This window comes from Muntiacus reevesi, chromosome 2 (assembly GCF_963930625.1).
Source record: "Muntiacus reevesi chromosome 2, mMunRee1.1, whole genome shotgun sequence".
Taxonomy (NCBI): domain Eukaryota; kingdom Metazoa; phylum Chordata; class Mammalia; order Artiodactyla; family Cervidae; genus Muntiacus; species Muntiacus reevesi.
In genome coordinates this window covers 89,808,386-89,831,161 of record NC_089250.1, presented here as the reverse complement: position 1 = coordinate 89,831,161, position 22,776 = coordinate 89,808,386, and the positions used below count along the sequence as shown (strand labels likewise).

The 22,776-nt window shown below is 51.8% G+C and overlaps 1 protein-coding gene across 3 annotated transcripts in view; it reads left to right on the top strand.

Moving 5' to 3' along the window:
* The window catches only part of TRIM67 (tripartite motif containing 67), a 53,806-nt gene extending 39,654 nt beyond the window's left edge, over nt 1-14,152 (top strand). For all 3 annotated transcript variants that reach the window (XM_065919850.1, XM_065919849.1, XM_065919848.1), the window contains 5 exons: nt 285-430; nt 8,736-8,874; nt 10,226-10,529; nt 12,354-12,516; nt 14,087-14,152. In XM_065919850.1, coding sequence (XP_065775922.1) covers nt 285-430; nt 8,736-8,874; nt 10,226-10,529; nt 12,354-12,516; nt 14,087-14,152 — 818 coding nt within the window. The remainder of the gene's footprint in view (nt 1-284; nt 431-8,735; nt 8,875-10,225; nt 10,530-12,353; nt 12,517-14,086) is intronic.
* Nucleotides 14,153-22,776: the final 8,624 nt, after the last annotated feature.

The following is a 22,776-nucleotide window of genomic DNA, read 5'->3' as shown; positions in this document are numbered from 1 at the left end:
TGCCGTGTCTCTGCGTCTGTCCCGGCCTCAAATCCCAGGACCCCTCCCAGGCTAGGAGGCGCGCGGAGTGTGCATACAAGCGGCGGGGAGTGACGTGGCGGTGGCCTTTCCTCTGGGGTGGGGCGGGCGCGCAGCTGTCCCCGCGGTGGTGGCCTCTCCTCTGGGGTGGGGCGGGCGCGCAGCTGTCCCCGCGGTGGTGGCCTCTCCTCTGGGGTGGGGCGGGCACGCAGCCGTCCCCGCGCCCTGCAGGGTCTGCGCACTGAAGCCCGCCCTTCCCCTCCCAGTGCCGCCCGTGCCCCTGTTGCAGCTGGAGAAGTGCTGCACCCGGAACAACAGCGTCACGCTGGCCTGGAGGACGCCGCCCTTCACCCACAGCCCGGTGGACGGCTACATCCTGGAGCTGGACGACGGCGACGGGGGGCAGTTCCGGGTGAGGCCTGCTGCCTGCTGCGGAGGGTGGGGGGCGAGGCTCGCACTGTCCCAGCCTCCGGCTCAGTCCGTGTGGCGGCCCCTAACTCTGATACCACTAACGGGGGCGTCAGCCCCAAGGACGCGGGACTCGGGGGCCTGGGCTCATGGGACACATGTGGGGTTTCTCTACCGAGAGCTGCGTCTGGGCAGGCAGAGAAAGTTCAGGATGGCTTTTCTGTGAAGACTGACTCAGGTCGGAGGCCAAGGCAGAGCTCAGAAAAGGTGTCCCCCACACAGACCCACTTCCCAGTTGAACCAGCCTTATCTAGTCAACACCATCCCACACATCCCCCCAAGCAGACTCTTAATCCCTCAGTGTTCCCACACAACGGCCCTGCCCGGTTGACTAATTAGCTCATCTGGCAAGGTGATCTGCCTGGGAAGACACATGAGGAACGGTTGTAGGGTTTGGGTGATGATCTACGCTCAAGTCCCCAGTGATGGAATACATGGGGAGAGTAAAGAGCCTTAGTGAGTCAGAAATGCATTTCCAATCTCACCCTGTGGTAGGAGCCGGACAGCACCCCACCCCAACCTAGACCCCAGCAGAGCTCTACCTTGAGACTCACAGTGGAGTTCAGACTCCTGTCCGGCAATTTGGTTGACTCCAGGGAGCACAAACGCTGGCTCTTCTTAGAGCGCCACCTTTCTGTCCACGAGAGACTAAAGACTCATTCTAACAAACCAGAGCCATCCCAACAGCTCTCATACTTCTCCTCCTGGAAGTCGTGCCTTCAAGGAATCTGACCAGAGTCAGTATCCCTTTTGTTTCCCTCAAAGGGATTTGTGCCTGTGTCTTTTCATTTTTTTGCTTTATGGATGCCAGACTTGTAGTACTCCATGAGGAAACATTGAGTCCCTGGGAATATGGGCTCTTTGGGGAAGAGAGAGGCTGAGGTCACAATGGTCAGGAAGAGCAGGTCATACACTGGGTCCCGAACCCCAGCCATTCCGGTCATGCAAATAAGCGAGGAACTGACAGAGTTCCTTCACTAACCAGAAACCAGGAAGAGAGTTTATGCTTTTGAAATGGGATGGAAGAGGATGTTAAAAGAAGCAGCCAGTACTTCCCTGGTAGTCAGTGGTTAGGAATCTGTAGGGGACACGGGTGTGACCCCTGGTTGGGGAGCTAGATCCCACATGCTGAGGAGCAGCTAAGGCGGCGAGCCACAACGGAAGATCCCGTGTGCCACAACTGAGACCCAGTGAGACCAAATAAGTAAGTAAATAAATATTTACCAAAAAAAGAAGAAGCCACAGAGCCCAGTGGCTTCTCCCCTTTGAGACATGACCACGGACAAGCTGGAGCCAAGGGCTCGAGTTTCTGAGGGACAGTGTGTTATGGTGGGAAAAGCGTGGACTTAATGCAGACAGACCTGGATTTGAACGCTGGCTTCTAAATGGATTGACTGTGATCTTGGGCAAGTTTTCTCCTCTCCCTGAGTGTCCTTGTGAGTAAAACATAAAAAATAATAGCAATGTCCCAGGGTTGTGTAAGGATTAAGATGCCTTATACAATAATAGCTGGCACACAACTACTATTATCAGTAACTTGAAAAAATAAGTGAAGAGTGATCAAGCAGGAATAGCGTTTTATAACTGTGTTTGTTCATGGCTGTGCCGGGTCTTCCTTTCTGCACGGGCTTTCTCTAGCTGTGGTCCACCGGCTCTCATTGCAGTGGCTGCTCTTGGTGCAGAGCACACGCTCGGGGCATGTGGGCTTGGTAGTTGCAACACGTGGGCTCTAGAGCTCAGGTTCAGTAACTGCGGCACACAGGTTTAGTTGTTCCACGACATGTGAGATCTTCCCAGACCAGTGATCGGACTCATGTTTGCTACATTGTCAGGTGAATTCTTCATCACTGAGGCCAAGGGAAGCCCAGGAATGATGTTTTATGTGATGACAAAAGTGAGGTGTAAGGCTACGTATTTGGGAGCAGTTAATGGGACAAATTAAGTTTGAAGTAAATGTTCTAGAAAAGGACCTTTGGGGTCCTGTGCAGAAATGCCCCCCCCTCTGGGAAACCAGGAGAAAAGCAGCTCCAGTAGGCCCAAAGAGTTGGAAGGTGCCAGCCTCAGCAGTGGAAGAGGCTGGAGGAGGTGGAGTGGGCCTCTCACTCCAGAAGTGGCCGAATCAACTTGAACCACCTGTGCTTGACCACACCCTTCTTCCGTCTGCTTTTTCCCATCATGTGTGATGATGCTTCCTTTTCAAATACTGTTTATTTTGTCTACTTCGATGCTTAGCTCATGTTTTCTAACTTAAATTACCATTGAAAACCGATGATCTCCTCTTGCTCCAAACTGTTTTGTGCACCCCCATCTTTGGGGTCCAGAATACTATCCATGAGAACCACCCTCTGAGGAGGCAGGACGTTCTCAGGCAGCATCATAGCTACTGCACTCCATACCTTCACAGCAGAGGGGCCCATCAGCCACCAGTAAGGGTTTGTGTTAAACTTGGACGTGGTCTGAAACCCAGCCACCACTCATCCCAAATCTCCTTATTAATAGCACTCTCGGGTAATGGAAATAAAAGCAAAAATAAACAAATGGGACCTAATTAAACTTAAAAGCTTTTACACAACAAACGAAACTATAAGCAAGGTAAAAAGACAGCCTTCAGGATGGGAGAAAATAATAGCAAATGAAACAACTGACAAAGAATCTCAAAAATATACAAGCAGCTCATGCAGCTCAATACCAGAAAAATAAGCAACCCAGTCAAAAAATGGACCAAAGAACTAAACAGACATTTCTCCAAAGAAGACATACAGATGGCTAACAAACACATGAAAAGATACTCAACATCACTCATGATCAGAGAAATGCAAATCAAAACCACAATGAGGTACCATCTCATGCCAGTCAGAATGGCTGCTATCCAAAAGTCTACAAAAAAAAAATGCTGGAGAGGGTGTGGAGGAAACAGAACCCTCTTACACTGTTGGTGAGAATGCAAACTAGTACAGCCACTATGGAGAACAGTGTGGAGATTCCTTGAAAAACTGGAAATTGAACTGCCATACAACCCATCAATCCCACTGCTGGGCATACACACCAAGGAAACCAGATCTGAAAGAGACACGTGTACCCCAATGTTCATCGCAGCACTGTTTACAATAGCCAGGACATGGAAGCAACCTAGATGTCTATCAGCAGACGACTGGATAAGAAAGCTGTGGTACATATACACAGTGGAGTATTACTCAGCCATTAAAAAGAATTCATTTGAACATTACAGTATACTAACACATATATACGGAATTTAGAAAGATGGTAACAATGGCCCTATATGCAGGGCAGAAGAAGAGACGCAGAAGTACAGAACAGACTTTTGAACTCTGTGGGAGAAGGGGAGGGTGGGAAGTTTCGAAAGAACAGCATGTATCAAGTGCTCGGGCCTGTTGGGCTGGGAAGATCCAGAGGAATCGGGTGGAGAGGGAGGTGGGATGGGAGACCGGGATGGGGAATTCGTGTAACTCTATGGCTGATTCACATCAATGTATAACAAAACCCACTGAAAAATAAAAAAATTAAAAAAAAAAAAAAAAAAAAAAAAAAGAATTCATTTGAGTCAGATATAATGAGATGGATGAAACTGGAGCCTATTCTGTTCAGTTCAGCTGCTCAGTCATGTCAAACTCTTTGTGACCCCATGGACTGCAGGATGGCAGGCTTCCCTCTCCATCACCAACTCCCGGAGTTTACTCAAACTCATGTCCATTTGAGTCAGTGATGCCATCCAACCATCTCATCCTCTGTCGTCCCCTTCTCCTCCCACCTTCAAACTTTCCCAGCATCAGGGTCTTTTCAAATGAGTCAGCTCTTCCCATCAGGTGGCCAAAGTATTGGAGTTTCACCTTCAGCATCAGTCCCTCCAATGAACACCCAGGACTGATTTCCTTTAGGATGGACTGGTTGGATCTCCTTGCAGTCCAAGGGACTCTCAAGAGTCTTCTCCAACTCCACAGTTCAAAAGCATCAATTCTTCGGTGCTCAGCTTTCTTTATAGTCCAACTCTCACATCCATACATGACCACTGGAAAAGCCATAGCCTTGACTAGTCAGACTTCTGTCGGCTAAGTAATGTCTTTGCTTTTTAACATGATGCCTAGGATGATCATAACTTTTCTTCCAAGAAGTAAGCGTCTTTTAATTTCATGGCTGCAGTCACCATCTACTTTGATTTTGGAGCCCCCAAAAATAAAGTTTGCCACTGTTTCCACTGTTTCCCCATCTATTTGCCATGAAGTGATAGGACCGGATGCCATGATCTTAGTTTTCTGAATGTTGAGGGGTTTTTTTCCATTTATTTTTATTCGTTGGAGGCTAATTACTTTACAATCTTGTAGTGGTTTTTGTTATACATTGACATGAATAAGCCATGGATTTACATGTGTTCCCCATCCCGATCCCCCCTCCGGCCTCCCTCTCCATCCCATCCCTCTGGGTCTTCCCAGTGCACCAGCGCTGAGCACCAGTCTCTTGCATCCAACCTGGGCTGGTGATCTGTTTCACCCTTGATAGTATACTTGTTTCAATGCTGTTCTCTCTGAATATCCTACCCTAGCCTTCTCCCACAGAGTCTAAAAGTCTATTCTGTACATCTGTGTTTCTTTTTCTGTTTTGCATATAGGGTTATCATTACCATCTTTTAAAATTCCATATATATGCGTTAGTATATTGTATTGGTCTTTATCTTTCTGGCTTACTTCACTCTGTATAATGGGCTCCAGTTTCATCCATCTCATTATATCTGACTCAAATGAATTCTTTTTAATGGCTGAGTAATATTCCATAGTGTATATGTACCACAGCTTTCTTATCCATTTGTCTGCTGATGGGCATCTAGATTGTTTCCATGTCCTGGCTATTGTAAACAGTGCTGCGATGAACATTGGGGTACACATGTCTCTTTCAGATCTGGTTTCCTTGGTGTGTATGCCCAACAGTGGGATTGCTGGGTCATATGGCAGTTCAATTTCCAGTTTTTTAAGGAATCTCCACACTGTTCTCCATAGTGGCTGTACTAGTTTGCATTCCCACCAACAGTGTAAGAGGGTCCCCTTTTCTCCACACCCTCTCAGCATTTATTGCTTATAGACTTTTGGATAGCAGCCATTCTGACTGGCGTGTAATTGAATGTTGAGTTTTAAGCCAACTTTTTCACTCTCCTCTTTCACTTTCATCAAGAGGCTCTTTAGTTCTTCTTCACTTTTTGCCATAAGGGTGGTGTCATCTGCATAGGTTATGGATATTTCTCCCAGCAATCTTGCTTCCAGCTTTTGCTTCATCCAGCCCAGCATTTCTCATGAAGTAATCTGTATATAAGTTAAATAAACAGGGTGACAATATACAGCCTTGACATGCCCTTTCCAAATTTGGAACCAGTTTGTTGTTCCATGTCCAGTTCTAACTGTTGCTTCTTGACCTGCATACACATTTCTCAAGAGGCAGATCAGGTGGTCTGGTATTCCCATCTCTTGATGAATTTTCCACAGTTTGTTGTGATCCACACAGTCAAAGGCTTTGGCATAGTCAATAAAGCAGAAATAGATGTTTTTCTGGAACTCTCTTGCTTTTTCTATGATCCAGCGAATGTTGGCAATTTGATCTCTGGTTCCTCTGCCTTTTCTAAACCCAGCTTGAACATCTGGAAGTTCACGGTTCATGTATTGTTGAAGCCTGGCTTGGAGAACTTTGAGTGTTACTTAGATAGTGTGTGAAATGAGTGCAACTGTGCAGTAGTTTGAGCATTCTTTGGCATTGCCCTTCTTTGGGACTGGAATGAAAACTGACCTTTTCCAGTCCTGTGGCCACTGCTGAGTTTTCCAAATTTGCTGGCATAATGAGTGCAGCACTTTCACAGCATCATCTTTTAGGATTTGGAATAGCTCACCTGGAATTCCATCACCTTCACTAGTTTTGTTTGTAGTGATGCTTCCTAAAGCCCACTTGACTTCACATTCTAGGATGTCTGGTTCTAGGTGAATGATCACACCATAATGGTTATCTGGGTCATGAAGATCTTTTTTGTATAGTTCTTCTGTGTACTCTTGCTACTTCTTCTTAATATCTTCTGCTTCTGTTAGGTTCATACCATTTCTGTCCTTTATTGAGCCCATCTTTGCATGAAATGTTCCCTTGGTATCTCTAATTTTCTTAATGAGATCTCTAGTCTTTCCCATTCTATTGGTTTCCTCTATTTCTTTGTACTGATCATTGAGGAAGACTTTCTTATCTCTCCTCGTATTCAAATGGGAATATCGTTCCTTTTTTCCTTTGCCTTTCGCTTGTCTTCTTTTCACAGCTATTTGTAAGGCCTCCTTGGACAACCATTTTGCCTTTTTACATTTCTTTTTCTTGGGGATGGTCTTGATCACTGCCTCCTGTACAAAGTCATATACCTCCATCCACAGTTCTTCAGGCACTCTGTCTATCAGACCTAATCCCTTGAATCTATTTGTCACTTCTACTGTATAATTATAAGGAATTTGATTTAGGTCATACCTGAATGGTCTAGTGATTTTCCCTACTTTCTTCAATTTAAGTCTGAATTTGGCAATAAGGAGTTCATGATCTGAGCCAAAGTCAGCTCCCGGTCTTGTTTTTGCTGACTGTATAGAGCTTCTACATCTTTGGCTGCAAAGAATATAATCAATCTGATTTCGGTGTTGACCATCTGGTAATGTCCATGTATAGAGTCATCTCTTGTGTTGTTGGAAGAGGGTGTTTGCTATGACCAGTGTGTTCTCTTGGCCAAACTCTATTAGCCTTTGCCCTGCTTCATTCTGTACCTCAAGGCCAAATTTGCCTGTTACTCCAGGTATTTCTTGACTTCCTACTTTTGCATTCTAGTGCCCTATAATGAAAAGGACATCTCTTTTGGGTGTCAGTTCTAGAGTTCTTGTGGCTCTTCATAGAACCATTCAACTTCAGCTTCTTCAGCGTTACTGGTTGGTGCTTATTATACAGCGTGAAATAAGTTAGAAAGAGAAATACCATACACCCTTATGGCAGAAAGTGAAGAAGAACTAAAGAGCCTCTTGATGAAAGTGAAAGAGGAGAGTGAAAAAGTTGGTTTAAAACTCAACATTCAGAAAACTAAGATCATGGCATCTAGTCCCATCACTTCATGGCAAATAGATGGGGAAACAATGGAAACAGTGACAAATTTTATTTCGGGGGGCTCCAAAATCAATGTAGATGATGATTGAAGTCATGAAATTAAAAGATGCTTGCTCCTTGGAAGAAAAGTTGTGACCAACCTAGACAGCTCATTAAAAAGCAGAAGCATTACTTTGCCAACAAAGGTCTGTGTAATCAAGGCTATGGTTTTTCTAGTAGTCGTGTGTGGATGTGAGAGTTGGACTATAAAGAAAGCTGAGCACCGAAGAATTGATGCTTTTGAACTGTGGTGTTGGAGAAGACTCTTGAGAGTCCCTTGGACTGCAAGGAGATCCAACCAGTCCATCCTAAAGGAGATCAGTCCTGGGTGTTCATTGGAGGGACTGATGCTGAAGGTGAAACTCCAATACTTTGGTCACCTGATGGGAAGAGCTGACTCATTTGAAAGACCCTGATGCTGGGAAAGTTCGAAGGTGGGAGGAGAAAGGGACCACAGAGGATGAGATGACTGGATGGCATCACTGTCTTAATGGACATGAGTTTGAGTAAACTCTGGAAGTTGGTGATGAACAGGGAGGCCTGGTGTACTGCAGTCCATGGGGTCTCAAAGAGTGGGACACAACTGAGCAACTGAACTGAACTGAACTGAGTGCAAAAATATAGAGTTTAGAAAGATGATAATGATGACCCTGTATGCAAGACAGCAAAAGAGACACAGATATAAAGAACAAACTTTTGCAATCTGTGGGAGAAGACAAGGCGGGGGGCGGGATGATTTGAGAGAATAGCACTGAAGCACGTATATTTCCGTATGTGAAATAGATGACCAGTCCAAGTTCGATGCATGAAATAGGGCACTCAAAGCTGGTGCCCTGGGACAACCCAGAGGGATGGGATGGGGAGGGAGGGGGGAAGGGAGTTCAGGACGGGGGACACATGTACATCCACGGTTGATTCATGTCAGTGTATGGCAAAAATCACCACAATAGTGTAAAGTAATTAGCCTCCAATTAAAATTAATTAATTAATTAAAAAAATAGCACTCTTAGGATGATAGCACTTTCCATGCAACATGTGGCTAAGAGAAATTTTCCTAACGGGGGCACCTGATGAGCGGTCTGTGTCTCTTCCAGGAGGTGTATGTTGGCAAGGAGACCCTGTGCACCATTGACGGCCTTCACTTCAACAGCACATACAACGCCAGGGTCAAGGCTTTCAACTCCTCCGGCGTCGGGCCCTACAGTAAGACTGTGGTCCTGCAGACGTCCGACGGTGAGCACTGGGGTGTCTCAGGGGAAATAGATTCAGTCCCAGCCCACGTATCAGATGGGCGGACAGATGGACAGGGAAAATCTGTGAGTTGCTGGTGAGGGAGGCATCAAGGCTAAAGGAAAGAGGTGGCAGGTGGGTGAGTCCATCTTGTCCAGCCCTGTCCCTGATCCACTCACCTTGCTTTCTGCCCGCTCGTCACAAAGGATGGAGACATTCTTTCACCCCACTTGCTGGACCTGGAAAGTGCCACTAGAGCTTGAGAGGCACAGGGAGACTATAGTCCCTGTGTAATCTCACTTCCAAGGGGCCAAGAGTGGGTGAGATGTCCCAGAGAAGAGCAGGCAGGTGGCTACCAGGAGGAACTTGCCCCTCGAGCACCCGGTACAAGAGCTGAGATCTGAGTGCTGCAGACCTTGCTGTGTCCTGTCAGGTTTCAGGCAATCAGAGCACATCCACATTCCACTGGATTTTGATCATGTGAATCCTAAGCGTCGAGGGGTGATGTAGGGTCTGGTCTGCTGCACCGAACATGCACCTGTCAGGCCTCAGGGGTCCCTGGAGGGTACCAGCCCTGTGTTACTGTCAACATTTGTCCCAGGGCTTCCCTGATGGCTCAGCAGATAAAGAATCCACCTGCAATGCATGAGACACAAGAGATGCAGGTTCGATCCCTGGGTCAGGAAGATTGCCTGGAGGGAGGGTATGGCAACGGGCTCCAGTGTTCTTGCCTGGAGAATCCCATGGACAGAGGAGCCTGGCGGGCTACAGTTCATATGGTCACAAAGAGTCGGACATGACTGAGCGACTACCACTTTCACTTATCCCAGCCCATCCTCTGGCTGCCCTGAGGAGCACAGGACAGCCTGAACCGTTCCCCAGCGATGGGCAGATGGTACTGTCCCCGGGGTGGGCTCCCCAGCTGTGTGCCCCTAGAAGCCCTCACCTGCCAGTGGGCTATGGGTGGAGGCTGGAGCGCGGGGGCTTTGCTGACCACACTTCACCTCTCTGCCTCTCGAGTCTCTCTCCATGATGCAGGGCTGGATGTCTATCCTCACTCCTAATAGTGCGTGAGTGCTGTAGAAACCAAGATTGATTCCATGAGAGCATGTAGATGGGGCCTGGATGTCTGTGTACTTGGCCCAGCTGGGGTCATGGGATTGGGCACTTGGATGAACAGAGGAGAGAGCGTGATGTGTATGAGCATGCGTGCGTGAATTGAGCAGGGAAGAACATGCAACGCCCTGTGTCCACTTCGTGAGAGATGCCAGTGAGTCTGTCTCCGAGCCCAGGTCAGAGGCTGCCAGCAAACTCACCCCAACCCTGCCCCTCTTGCCTGCCCCTTCCTTTCCAGTGGCCTGGTTCACGTTTGACCCCAACTCTGGGCACCGGGACATCATTTTGTCCAACGACAACCAGACAGCCACATGCAGCAGCTATGACGACCGAGTGGTGCTGGGCACGGCGGCCTTCTCCAAGGGCGCACACTACTGGGAGCTGCACGTGGATCGGTACGACAACCACCCGGACCCCGCCTTCGGGGTGGCCCGGGCCAGCGTGGCCAAGGACATGATGCTGGGCAAGGACGACAAGGCGTGGGCCATGTACGTGGACAACAACCGCAGCTGGTTCATGCACTGCAACTCTCACACCAACAGGTGCGCCCCACTGCCGACAGGAGGCCTGGGGTCTGCGTCCTCCTGCTCTCCCCAAGCTCGTCAGACGCAGTGGGGGGCAGTGTTCTCAGCCACTTTGGTGTCCGGTTCCCAGGGAGACGTGACCGCTGGCCTGCCGCCCAGATGGGAGCAAACAGAGTGTGGCGCTGGTGGTTGTGCAGGCCGCTCAGAAGCCCCGAGGCCAGGCTCACCAGCTCTGGGCTCCGGGTCTCCTCCAGGCTCGGCTCCACTTCCCTCCTCTCCCGTCAACCCAGAGTCACCACGGAACCCCCCACACAACCGCAGGGCCTTGAAACAGGCAGGCAGGGGGTGCAGCGCCCTCGGGGCACTCACTGCGCCGGCTTTGACCTGGGCAACCCTGACCTGGGCAGCCCTAGCACGGCCTTGCCCTGAGGCTGGCCTGGGAGAGTGGGGTCACCCGGCCAGACTCAGGAAACTCGGAGCCTGGGGGAGACCTTGGCCCCAGTACTGGAGGGTTGTGGCCCTCCAAGCCACCTCCTCGCTGTGGGGTCTTATTCCCGGTGTGCTGAGAGCTGTCACCCCTGCTGGGAGAGGCGAGAGGCCCTGAGGAACCAGCCTCCCTGGATTGCAGCGCTGGGCCGGGTCAACTCCAGGGGCTCTCAGAGCTCCAGACCCACCTCAGTGCTCCTGCAGGTGGCCCCAGGAGTCCTGGCCTGGGACAGGGACTTGCCGGAGGGTCCCCAGGGGCTGAAGGCAGATGGGACCCCTACCCTCAGCCTTTTCAGCAGCTGTGACCCCCTCTCCACAGGCCTGGGGTGACAGCAGGCAGCTCCTCCCCGGGGGCTGGGTGGCCTGGCCCTGCACCTGCCCGGCCGTCTGCTCACAGGCCACCTGGGGACCGGGTCCAGGCCCCCAGCGCCCTCTCTGCTTGCTCAGGCCAAGCAGGAGCCTAGACACCCTGGGTGGGAGTGCCAACAAGGAGCATCTATCAAGAGCCTACTTTGTTCCCGAGATCAGACGAGATCGGGTGCGTTCAGGGTGGTATGGCCATAGACAAGCCTACTTTGTTCCATGGGAAGCAGCTGGCTTATGGGATTTCGTTTGTGCCTCAGGAAAGTTCGATTGTTATCGCAGATTATGAGATCAGGGCTTAAGGTTAACGTCCAAGTCTTGGGGCTAATTGGACATGGTGTCAGTGTTTAGCTCAGGACCCAGGCTCCAGTTCCAGGGGAAGGGTGGAGAGGGGGCTGGGCTGGGCCAGGAGACCGAGGGAAGTGCTGGGTCGGCCTCCGTCCAGTGCCTCAGGCGGGTCCTTGCTGCCACCAGTTGCTCAGTGTCTCAGCAGCACCCCAGGCCCTGGCAGGTCCCAGCCCCACCAGCAGCGTCCCGCCCCGGGGCCTGCCCTGCCCTCTGATGACACCCGCCCAGCACTCCTGTCGCTTCCCATGCTCTCAGCCCACCATCAGCTGACCGGCTCGTTCCCCATCAGGAGAGGACAAAAATGGTTTTCTGATCAGAGCAGAGCCGCCTGTGTCAAGGCCGACCTCAGTTAAGGGAGGGGAGAGTCTAACGGACTCAGCCCGCCCACCCCCGGGAAGCAGACAGGTGAGGGTGCTGCCCACCCAGAGACTCGCCCCTCCCCGTGGATGCAAATCCAAACCACCATGAGATGCAGTCACAGCATTCACCACAAGGGTCCCGGTTTTGGTCCTTTGCTCTACGGCAGGTCCTGGGGGATGACTGGCTCCCTGCCCACTGCGGGCACTGTGTTTCCAGTCGAGGGGGTCCCCGGCAGCCTTCAGCTGACCCTCCTGTCCTCACGTCCACCCTGGCTTCTCTCCCCAGGACGGAAGGCGGTGTGTGCAAGGGGGCCACCGTGGGTGTGCTGCTGGACCTGAATAAGCACACTCTGACCTTCTTCATCAATGGGCAGCAGCAGGGCCCCACGGCCTTCAGCCACGTGGACGGGGTCTTCATGCCAGCCCTCAGCCTCAACCGCAACGTTCAGGTACCTTGCACCCTCTGGGCCAGGGCCCCCTGCTAGCCCCCACCCCCGCTGCCCATGGGCCGCCAAGGTGTGCTCGACAAAGAGGGCTCTAAAGAAGCCAATGGCATGCTGCCCGGCCAGGGGCTTACCGACCGCCCACCCGGGCCTCGCCTGGAGACAGTTTCCTCCAGCGTGATAAATCCTTTCTTGGCCCCTTGAAAGCAGCAGAGGCTCTAAGGTGGCTGTTGGTGGACAAGCACGGGGACGGAGGGGCAGTGAGGGTGCGGGAGATGGGCAAGTCCTGGCTACACGCTCTGGGAAAGCTGCCAGACCAGAAAGCCGGTGTCTCCTGCCCTGCCCGGCCCTGGTAGCCAGGTGTGTGCTGGGCCTCACGTGGCTTTCCTCCAAGAGGAGGGTGAGTTGGGGAGAGACCACGCCTAAGGGTTTACCCCCATCCCATCCCTGCCCCTCTGGTTCCCTCAGAAAGCCAGCATCCTCCCAATGCCGAGTCCAGTCCTGGGGCCACCTGCTCAAGTGTGAAGGACAGGCAGGAGCGTGGAGTGATGCGCAGGCGGTGTGCCAGCCTTTGTTTCCACACACGGCTCCTCCCCGGGAAGTATGGGGCTGGAGGCAAAGCTCTGCTTCGAGGTGTCCACCAACTCTGAGTATTATCCCTCAGTGACTGATCTGTGGGGTGGCGCAGTGGTAAAGAATCCACCTGCCAATGTGGGAGATGTAGGTTCAATCCCTGGGTTGGGAAGATCCCCTGGAGAAGAGAGCAGCCCACTCCAATATTCTTGCCTGGGGAATCCCCATGGTCAGAGGAGCCTGGCGGGCTACCCAGTCCCTGGTGTCGCAAAGAGTCAGACACGACAGAAGGAACTTAGCATCCACTCACGCGCAAATCAATCAATGCATGTGTGTGCTCGGTCTCTGACCTGTGTCTGACTCCTTGAGACTCTATGGAATATAATCTGCCAGGCCCCTCTGTCCATGGGGAGTCTCCTGGCAAGGATAGTGGAGTGGCTTGCCATGCCCTTCTCCAGGGGATCTTCCCAACCCAGGGATCGAACCCACATCTCATATGTCTCCTGCATTGGCAGATGGGTTCTTTACCACTAGTCCCACCTGGGAAGCTCTTGATTGATTTGTACCTCCGCTCATTTGCTAAAGAGCTCTGAGGCAGCCTGAAGTATGGACTGTTCTTACGCAGGGTTAAGAAAACAAATGTAGGAAAGGAAAGAGGGCCATGGAAAGAAAGCAGAAACAAATACAAACCCTGAGCCCAAGTCCTCCTGCAGCAAAGAACCTCAGCCTTGCCGAGGCTCCTGGCGGCTGGGGCAGCGTGGGAAGCAGGCAGTACGCGGTTCTCACCGTGAGGAAAGAGGCAAAGACCAGCTCCTCGGAGCGAGCTTCTGGGCCTGATGGTAGTGATGCCGAGCATGATAAACAGCAGATTCCACAACACAGAGAACCTGGGCTGCTGCCCGTGGTGATCCTGGAGCAGAGGCCATTGCACTGCTGCTGAGCTGTGGGCGTTGAGGGTTCACGGGGGCTGCTCTGCCCCCGATCACCACGTCTTCTTTTCCAGGTCACCCTGCACACGGGACTGGAAGTGCCAACGAACCTGGGGCGGCCAAAGCTGTCAGGCAACTAGCCTGCCAGGCCCTGCTCTGCGTGGCCATCCCTCACTGCACTCACATAGCCCCCGAGGGAGCACAGCCACATCCCGGGTGCAACCCAGCAGCCGCTGAGCATCTTAGAGACACGCTTTCCTTGAGGGACAGAGAATGTCTGAGGCCAGGCTCACTGAGGCCGCAGAGGGTGGTGAACGTGGGTGCTTCCTGTCGTTCCAATGGGCATTACAGACACGAAGAAGGACGTTTGTCAAGACAGCAAGGAAGTATTCGGGGTTTCATCTGGTTTCCTGCCTTCTGTTTTCGATGCTTGTCTTTTGCAGGGGGCAGGGAGGGGGGCAAGGGGAGAGCAGACCCTGTGACGAGCATCCTGAGAGCAGGAGTCGGGGTCAAATCTTTGCTGGATGCACTGCTTCAGAGAACAAAGGGTGCTGGCTTCCATCTCTGCCAGGATGTGTCATCCTTTAGGTTTTCAGTTCTGGCATATCCGGTGTCTGGCATATTATGCCACTTGCAGACGAAGCCAGGATGCACAGAGAGGGGCGTTAATTATTCATCTTGCTCTTTGCCTCTCCCATTGAACTGTTGAGAACTTTTTCAAACGTTTCCTTAGGTCCTTCACTAATCAACCAGTCTCTCTCTCCCTCCTCACTCCCTCACACGCGCGCGCGTGCGCGCGCACACACACACACACACCAGTCTGCTAAAATTCATTCGCTCAGTTCTTAAACACAAAATCCTGGAATCTGCATCACTGTGTGCTGAGTCTCCACCTGGTGATGGCTCTTTTCGGGAGCTGGCTCCTGCAGAAGTCAGCCGCAAACTCAAGTTACTCTTCCGAGCTGCAAGGCTCTCAGACTCATGAGACGGGAGGCCCTGGGGAAGCCTCTTATACCCAGTCCACCTTCCCTTTGAGACCATCCACGGCCACCATGAGAGCATCGTGAGAACAAGGAGTGGCCCAATGGCAGGGCGGGCAGGATTCTGCAGGAGGCAGGAAACAGTGGACACTACCATGTTCCCGGCCTCCCCCCTTCCTCAGTGTGAGGGGTCCACGTGGCCGCGGTGGGGCTCCGGAGTGAGCCCGCCCCTCCCTGCTGGGAACCCAACCTTCTCCCTGGAGTCCGCCTCTCGAAAAGAGTCTGCTCCGGGGTCTGAGCCCAGCTGCACCCTTCTGCTCTCCCCATCTCTTCTTCCTTGTTGCCTGCCACCTCCCTCTCCAACTGGTAGTAAGCCTTTCTCTCTCCTTTTTAAAAGAATATATTTTATCAAGCATTATTTTTGAGGTCGAGGAGTAACTTGTCTATTTGCTGGCTTGCATTTTTATAAAACTTAGCCCGTAAACCGGCACCGACTGTGTCTACTTGGCCCTACCTGCTCGTTTAGACACTGCACTTGCTTTCCGAGTCAGCCCGGCCAGCGCTGTGCAGATCCTACTAGCCTCTATTCAGCAGATCCGACAATCCTACCTCAAGCCCCTGCTCCCAGACGAAGACTGCCGACCCAACTGCGTCCACCAAGGTGGCCAGGGAGACTGGCTGCCCACGTCTGCAGGAGCCCCCTGGTGCTGTCTAAGCCTCTGCTGCCCAGGTCCTGGCAGCCATCCACTCAGTCGAGGTCCAGCCTCCTCCTTTTCATTCCGCAGGCGATGGACACGGCCCATCCTCATCCTCGCAGCTGCACATTTCTTCCCCGCTCCCAGGATCCTTTCATCTCACTTCTGGGCCATGGCTCTGGGGGAACTCCCCGTGGAGGGTGGGGAAAGTTCTTGAAGCCTGGAGGCCCCAGAGGAACCCCTGCCTTCCCGGGGCAGGAAGCCGAGGCCGGCAGGTCCAGAAGCATCAGCATTGGGAATGTCTTTGGGGAAAGACAAGCCCAGTGAGCTGGGAGTGAGGTGTGGCGGGGAAGGTGGCGACAGGACGGCCCAGCGGAAGTGGCTCTTCTCAGTGGAGCCTGGGTGAGAGGCTGGGAGCTCCCACCATCGAAGCTGGGTGACCCTGCAGCCCAGGCTCTGCGTCTTCGGGGAGGAGCTCCTTGGGATCAGCCTGCACTTGGCGGCACCCTTGGGAGAGCAGTGTCTGGGTCAGAGGGAGATGGGAAAGGGAGGAGGAAGGCCTCCTGGGGGAGAACATGACTTCCTTCCCAGCAGCAGCAGCAGCAGCCCCAAGGCCCTGTGAGTGCAGGCACAGGTGAGCATCTGCCTTCCGGCTCCTCCGGGGCCAGAAGCAAAGCAGCTGACACCGAGCACCACGCCAGGTGGTCCAACAGCCACTCTCTCGTCCTTGGCACAAAACAACTTCTAGGAACAAGAATGGACCACCGGGAGAAGGCAGGTCCACGTGTTCTTGAGGGACCAGCAGAATGAAGGAGGGACTCAACAACAACTCACGGTTCGTGTTACCCTCTCAAGAAGCCTGGGGTTCAGAGCTACTGCAGGGATTCTCATCTGCCATCGAATTCCTTGTTCCTTTACAATGTGGTGTCATCTCTGTACATAAGGTGGTATCAACATGATGCTTTGGTTGAAGGATAACTTGGTGTTTGTCTATTAAGCAGTTTCAGTGAGAAAGGAATTCAAACTAATTTAAGATGTCAAGTTCCATGTCATTGTAAATAATGCCCCAGCCACATAGTTCTGCAGTTTGTTCTTTACTAGTGAGCAGGTTTGGTCAAAGTGTATGCCTTTCCTTTTAGAATTAATCTCTTTAAAAATGATCCAATAGCAAGTCACTGCATAGCACCCAAGCTTCTAATTCAAAGCAAGGTCAGACATCACACACAACCACTTTCCCGCTCTGTCCTATTTGGGAAAATAACCCCACCTGCCGCACAGAGTAACCAACCTCAAACCTATCAAACTGTACATAGTCTAGGATGAGTCTTCAGCACTGTACCTACTCTGTGGTTTCAACAGCCCCCTCAGGCGGCCCATGGCCCCCTGCCTCTCTGGTGCCCCTGCCCTCTGCCTACCAGAGCACTCTCAGGAAGGGACCAGGATGCAGGATCCGTGTGTACTTCTTCCAGGAATATTTGCATCCACGCCTTAGTTGAAGGGCTTGGTCCCCTGAGAAGGTGCATTTCAGAACAGGTGAGTAGGTTGCTTATAGATGAAGCTGCTGCCGGCTGTGAGGTATCGTATCCACATACAATCCCCAAAGCACTCAGCATGTCAACACTGAAAAACTATTGCAAGGCTGTGGGCGATGCCAGGAGTTCTCAGTCTCAGCACTGTTGACATTTGGCAGAGCGGGGGCCTGTCCCGTGCACCCAGGATGTTTAGAAGCATCCTTGGCCTCCCCTCAGTAGATGCCACTACTGCCCCAACCTAGTTGTGACACCTACAAGTGTCTGCAGGACTTCCCTGGTGGTCCAGTGGTTAAGAATTCACCTGCCAATGCAGGGGACGCGGGTTCAACCCCTGGTCCGGGAAGGTCCCACATGCCGCAGGGCAACTAAGCCCAAGATGCCTACACACCCTAGAACCCATGCTCTGCAACAAGAGAAGCCAGTGTAGTGAGAAGCCTGCGCACCACAAGCAGAGAGTAGCCCCCGCTCTCTGCAATTGGAGAAAGTTTGCACACAGCAGCAAAGACCCAGTGCAGCCAAAAATAAATAATAAAATATATTTTAAAAAAATAACTAACTTAAAAAAACATAAAAAAGCTTTAAAAAGATCTACAGACGTTACCAAGTATGCCCAGGGGACTCCCTGGCTGAGAACCACTGGCTTATGCTAGCAGCTGGTCATGGGTCAATACGCAGAGTGGTGTGTGGGGCGTCCACACTGTGGTCCCCAGAAAGCCTGAACTGCAAACCTGTGGGCTTCATCCTAACACCCATGGCCAGGCCTTCCCAAGTCTGCAGTGTCCCGCCAGAACGGACAGGTCAGGAAAACGGGGAAGCCTCTCACCGAAGCCAGCCCATCAGGTCTCACTTTGTATTCCTGAAGGGTCTCCAAGCCACTACCATTCCCAGAAAACAACACTCCTCACCGCGTTCTTCCCTGCCCGCTTCTGACTAGAAGCTGCAGGAACGTCTTAGTAGGTGTGTGGCCTTCAACTGGTCAAAACGTCAAATCAGGCATCATCAGGAAGCTACTTAAGACCTATGCAAACCCTGGAAACCACAGTGTTTCTTTCTCAAGCAAGCCAGGAGTTCCTGGCTATTCATCGGTCACATTCACTGATCCACGGCTTGAACTTTAAATGGACTATAAGACAGAGAAGAGTGGGTTTGGGGGGGAATGCCAGGCTCAGCCATCAGAAATGCCTCTTTCAACCCAGTACAGGTGGGGCCAAACCTCTTCAGTCTGTGCCTCAGCCTCCCCACCTGGACGTGGGCGCGGTCACACTAACCTACCTCCTCTGGTGTGTTGTGATGATCGTAGAGTAAGGAACGCTTCTTAAAGAACAAAGTGGAGATGTGCATCTACTGAGTCCAGGCCAACGGTTCACACTTGGGAGGACACAGCCTGCGCGGTGACTTTCCCGAGCCTCGTCTGACATGTCTTCCATCCAGGAGTACGTATTGATTACACAGCTGCCTGGCCAGGAGTGCGTAAAGCCAGATTCACCTGAGCACAGAGAGCAACGGGACAACAGCTCCCGTTCTCAGAACGGCCTGCTTTGATGGCACTGTGTGGAGCACTGTACGCAGGCTAAGCCTCTGCATGCAGACGCTGCCTTGAAACATGGAAAGACAGTGACCGCCTCCCTGCCTTTGTGGTTATCTTAGCTCTCGCTTAAGGAGACCTTCAGCTGACGGTTTCTCCTCTGTTTTCAAAGATCTCCGCAGAAGGAACGGCTTTGAAAACCAACATCTAAGCATAAGAAGGCATACAACCGAACTACGGTCTGGAAGGCAGGTTGGCCTAAAAGGTGGAGGGCCTGGTGTCCCCACGGGCTGGGACTCACCTGTACTACCTGTTATGGGGGTGGGGTTCATGGGTTTCTTGATGAATGACGTTGTCTTGAGTCAGAGTAGCTGGGAGCTGAGACTACAGGCAAGTCTCTGAGCCAGGAGGCATCGCTTTCTCTCAACGGAGCAGAGGGCTGCCTGGCCCAAGTGCTGGGAGACCCAGGGAGCTCCTGGGCGCCACTCCCCAGACTAGGACCTCAGAAAGCCTCCAAGGAGAATCCGAGATAGGCTTCGGGTCCGGAAAAGTGACAGCTGGCAGCTGTGGACACAGGAGCACAGTGGGTGTTTCCTGGGTGCGGCTGTAGCTGGGGAAGGGCCCTTCCAACTCCTCAGTGGTGACTGGACATCCCAGGCCCCGGGGTTTTCCGGCACCAAGAGGAAGTGCAGAGTGAGCAAAGCAGAAAACGTTAAATGCATGATGTAGAATTGCTGCTTTCACACTCAACTGTTGTATTAAGCATGAGAGATGTGTGTTTAACGTTGGCAAAGGAAATTTCAAAGTAGCAAAAAGCTTCGTGTCCTTGTTTTAGCTGTCGATGACGGAAGCTCCACCTTCCTGTCTTTCTTTACCCTGCTTTCCCCCTCCCCCACTCCTCCCCCGCTGTGCCCACACTCTGTCAGGAGTTGCTGCCGTGGGGTGGCAGCTCTTGGTCCCGTTGGTGTTCACATTCCACTGGAAACCCGGAGGAGGGAGGTGGGGGGAAGGTATGCAACTTTTTTCTAATTTTTGTATTGGTATCCCAAGCGTTTGTATTTTTTGAATTGCAAACACTGTGCTTTCTGGTCTTTGGGGGTTGGTTGGACTTTGTGTATCGCCTTTTGGAAAACTTGAGTTTTACCACAACCTTAAGCAGATTTGAAATAAATTCTTTTGACACTGCCAACAGCTGAAAGACAAGGTCTGATCTGTGCTTACTGCTCAGCAGCCAGGTCTGCATCTCTTCAAAGTGGCCTAAGTGCCAGCTGGATGGGGCAGAAGCTGCAGTGGGGTGGGGTGGGGGCCAGTGGAGGCCCAAGGTCAATGTGCTTCTCTGCGTGTGCTCAGGAAATCATGAGGTGATTGATTACATGTGATGCGTGCTAAGTCGTTTCAGTCGGGTCCGACTCTTTGTGACTCCATGGACTCTAGCCTGCCAGGGTCCTCTGTCCATGGGATTCTCCAGGCAAGAATACTAGAGTGGGTTGCCATGCCCTCCTCCAGGGGATCTCCCTGACTCAGGGATCGAACTCACTTCTGTCTCCTGCGTTGGCAGGTGGGTTCTTTACCACTAGCACCATATGACTCTCAATTATAAGGTACTGTGTCAAACAGTTCATGAAACTCACTTTTGCAAGAAATTGGTAAGAGTTAACACATGGTTGGGATAAATTCATGAATGAAAAGTTGATCATGGGCTGCAAGTGGAAGTTAAGATTTGGGGAAAATGTCCTAATTGACCTGGGAGGATGCAGGAGACTGACCAGCCCCTCCACCCACAGACTGAGCCTGGTGTCTGACTGAAAACTCTCTTTTCTCAAATTGTGCTTCCCAAGAACAGCTGTTTCCCATGCCACCACAGCTGGTGACCTGGTCTCAGCCTTCTGTCACCTGCCGGACCACCGAGTGGTTTAGCCAGGTTTCGGGGCCAGTTGTGGATTCTGAGAGCAGAGAGCAGGACGTCCCTTAGAGAGAGCTCGTGGCATCAACACAAAGAGAAGGAAGCAGAATCTGGCCAAGGGAGACCCAGCAAAGGCCTCGGCCATTCAGCTCAGTCACCCAGAGTTGGGACGAAAGGCCTGGGCTCTAACACCCTCACGTCAGTCATCACTGCCTGGGACGTTAGAGGGGGTGTGCATCCCTGAGAAGAGCTAACTGCTGAAGCAGGTACCTCAGCGCTCTTGGCAGAGGGTCTGGAGGAATATGGCAGGGCCCACCAGTCCACACCCTGTGCCACACACAGGTTTCCCTGAAGTTTAGGCGGAGGCTCCTCCAGAGTCGAAGTGAGGGAAGCAGAGACGAGGCAGGCTGGCTGGTCCTGGAGCTGCACAGACTCTCAGTGTGTGCCTGGACTCTCATCCCCAGCGGGGCGGGGGCGGGGAAGACCTGGGCTTCAGATTGCCAGGCCTTTCTCAGTCCTGGGTTCCCGCACTTGTCTATTTACCACCAACACTGGGGACAGGGAGCACTGCAAACATTGGGGTGACCACCTGGGGGTAGACTCCTCCCTGCCCCCTGGGTGACTGCCGCCCTGCCTCCGCTTGCTGGTCAGGGTCAGCTACCTCTGCAAGCTGGTGCCCATAGTTGCCCGGGCAAGAGCCTTGGTTCAGTGGAACACAGCTGTGCTCTCTGCTTCCTTCTTTGTCCACAAGGCCCAGAGCTGTGGGGCCAGGAATCACGAGTTCCCTAAGCAGTTGCCTGGGATTAAGGGCAGGTGGTAGTGTTGGATGGCAGCAGGACCGATCTGCCCAGGCGTGCCCATGATCAGGGAGACGCCCTGTGAAGGGGGAAGGGCGCTGAGTATGGAAGACATAGCAGGGAAGCACTTAAGCTCCCAAGCGTGGGCTCCTTCCCAGCAGCACTGTTCATCGTCACCTCTTTCTGCAGCCAGCCTTTGCTGGAGGAAGCCTCCCGAACGGGGAAATACACAGCGTGGTCTCACGGGACCATCAGTCCTGAGCATGCAGGCTTGCTTGTCGCCCTGACCTGAGTATTTCCAGAGCACCCAGTGGTCACATGGCTCCTCTGTATTTACTCCGTAAATTAAAAGGTGAAACAATAAACAAGGAAGGCAATTTACACTAGGAGCTTGCATGCTTTTCCAGAATTGACTAGCCTGGGACTCTGGTCGGAGTCGGGTCAAGTGCTCAGTTACCTGAGCCAAAAAGGCTCAGGGGAGGTGGGGTGAGGTGGGACTGCTAGGTTTCCTGGCTCTCTGTCAATAAGAAAGTGAGTTAAAGTGACTGGGTACCCACTCCAGTAGGTCATTTCCAGCTCCTCAGATTTTTCCTAGGGCTCTGTCATGTTTGGGATCTTCTACATCTTCTTAAAAAATACACTTAAAAACTGCCAAGGACGTCATTGGTGGTCTCAGTGGTTAGGAATCCACTTGCCAATGGTTCCATCCCTGGTCCGGTTCCATCCCGAATCAGGGAAGATCCTACATGCAGTAGAACAACTAAGCCTGCACTCCACAACTACTGAACCCGTGCATCTAGAGCCCATGCTCTGCGCCAAGAAGCCACCGCAATTGAGAAACCCTTGTCCTGCAACTAGAGTAGCCCACAGGCAACAATGCAAGGACGGAAGACTCAGCTCAGCCGAAAATGAATGGACTAATTAAAATAAATCTGCCAAAATACAGACCCTAATGAATACTGCCTTTCAAAATAAACCAGAAAAAAAAGTATTTCCAGTGTTTTAATTTAATAAAACATTTTCAATTTTGCTTCAATTCAAAACATACTTTGAACATTGTCAATGCCTTCCAAGTCAACTTATGACCCACTTAAGAGAGTCAGCCAGTGTTGAAAAGTACCCCTCTGTGTTCCCCAAAACTTTATGTATGGCTGCCCCAAGAGGTGACTTTGAAGGAGGTAACATTTGTTTAATTTATTGGTCGTGTTTTTTAATAGTCATGTTCATTTTTTACCAAAAAATTATATCTATACAGCTTCTTATAAAGTAGATTTTATACACCTTAGGTAGGCTGAAAGTTTAAACTGCTTTTCCCACAAAACAACTGACAAA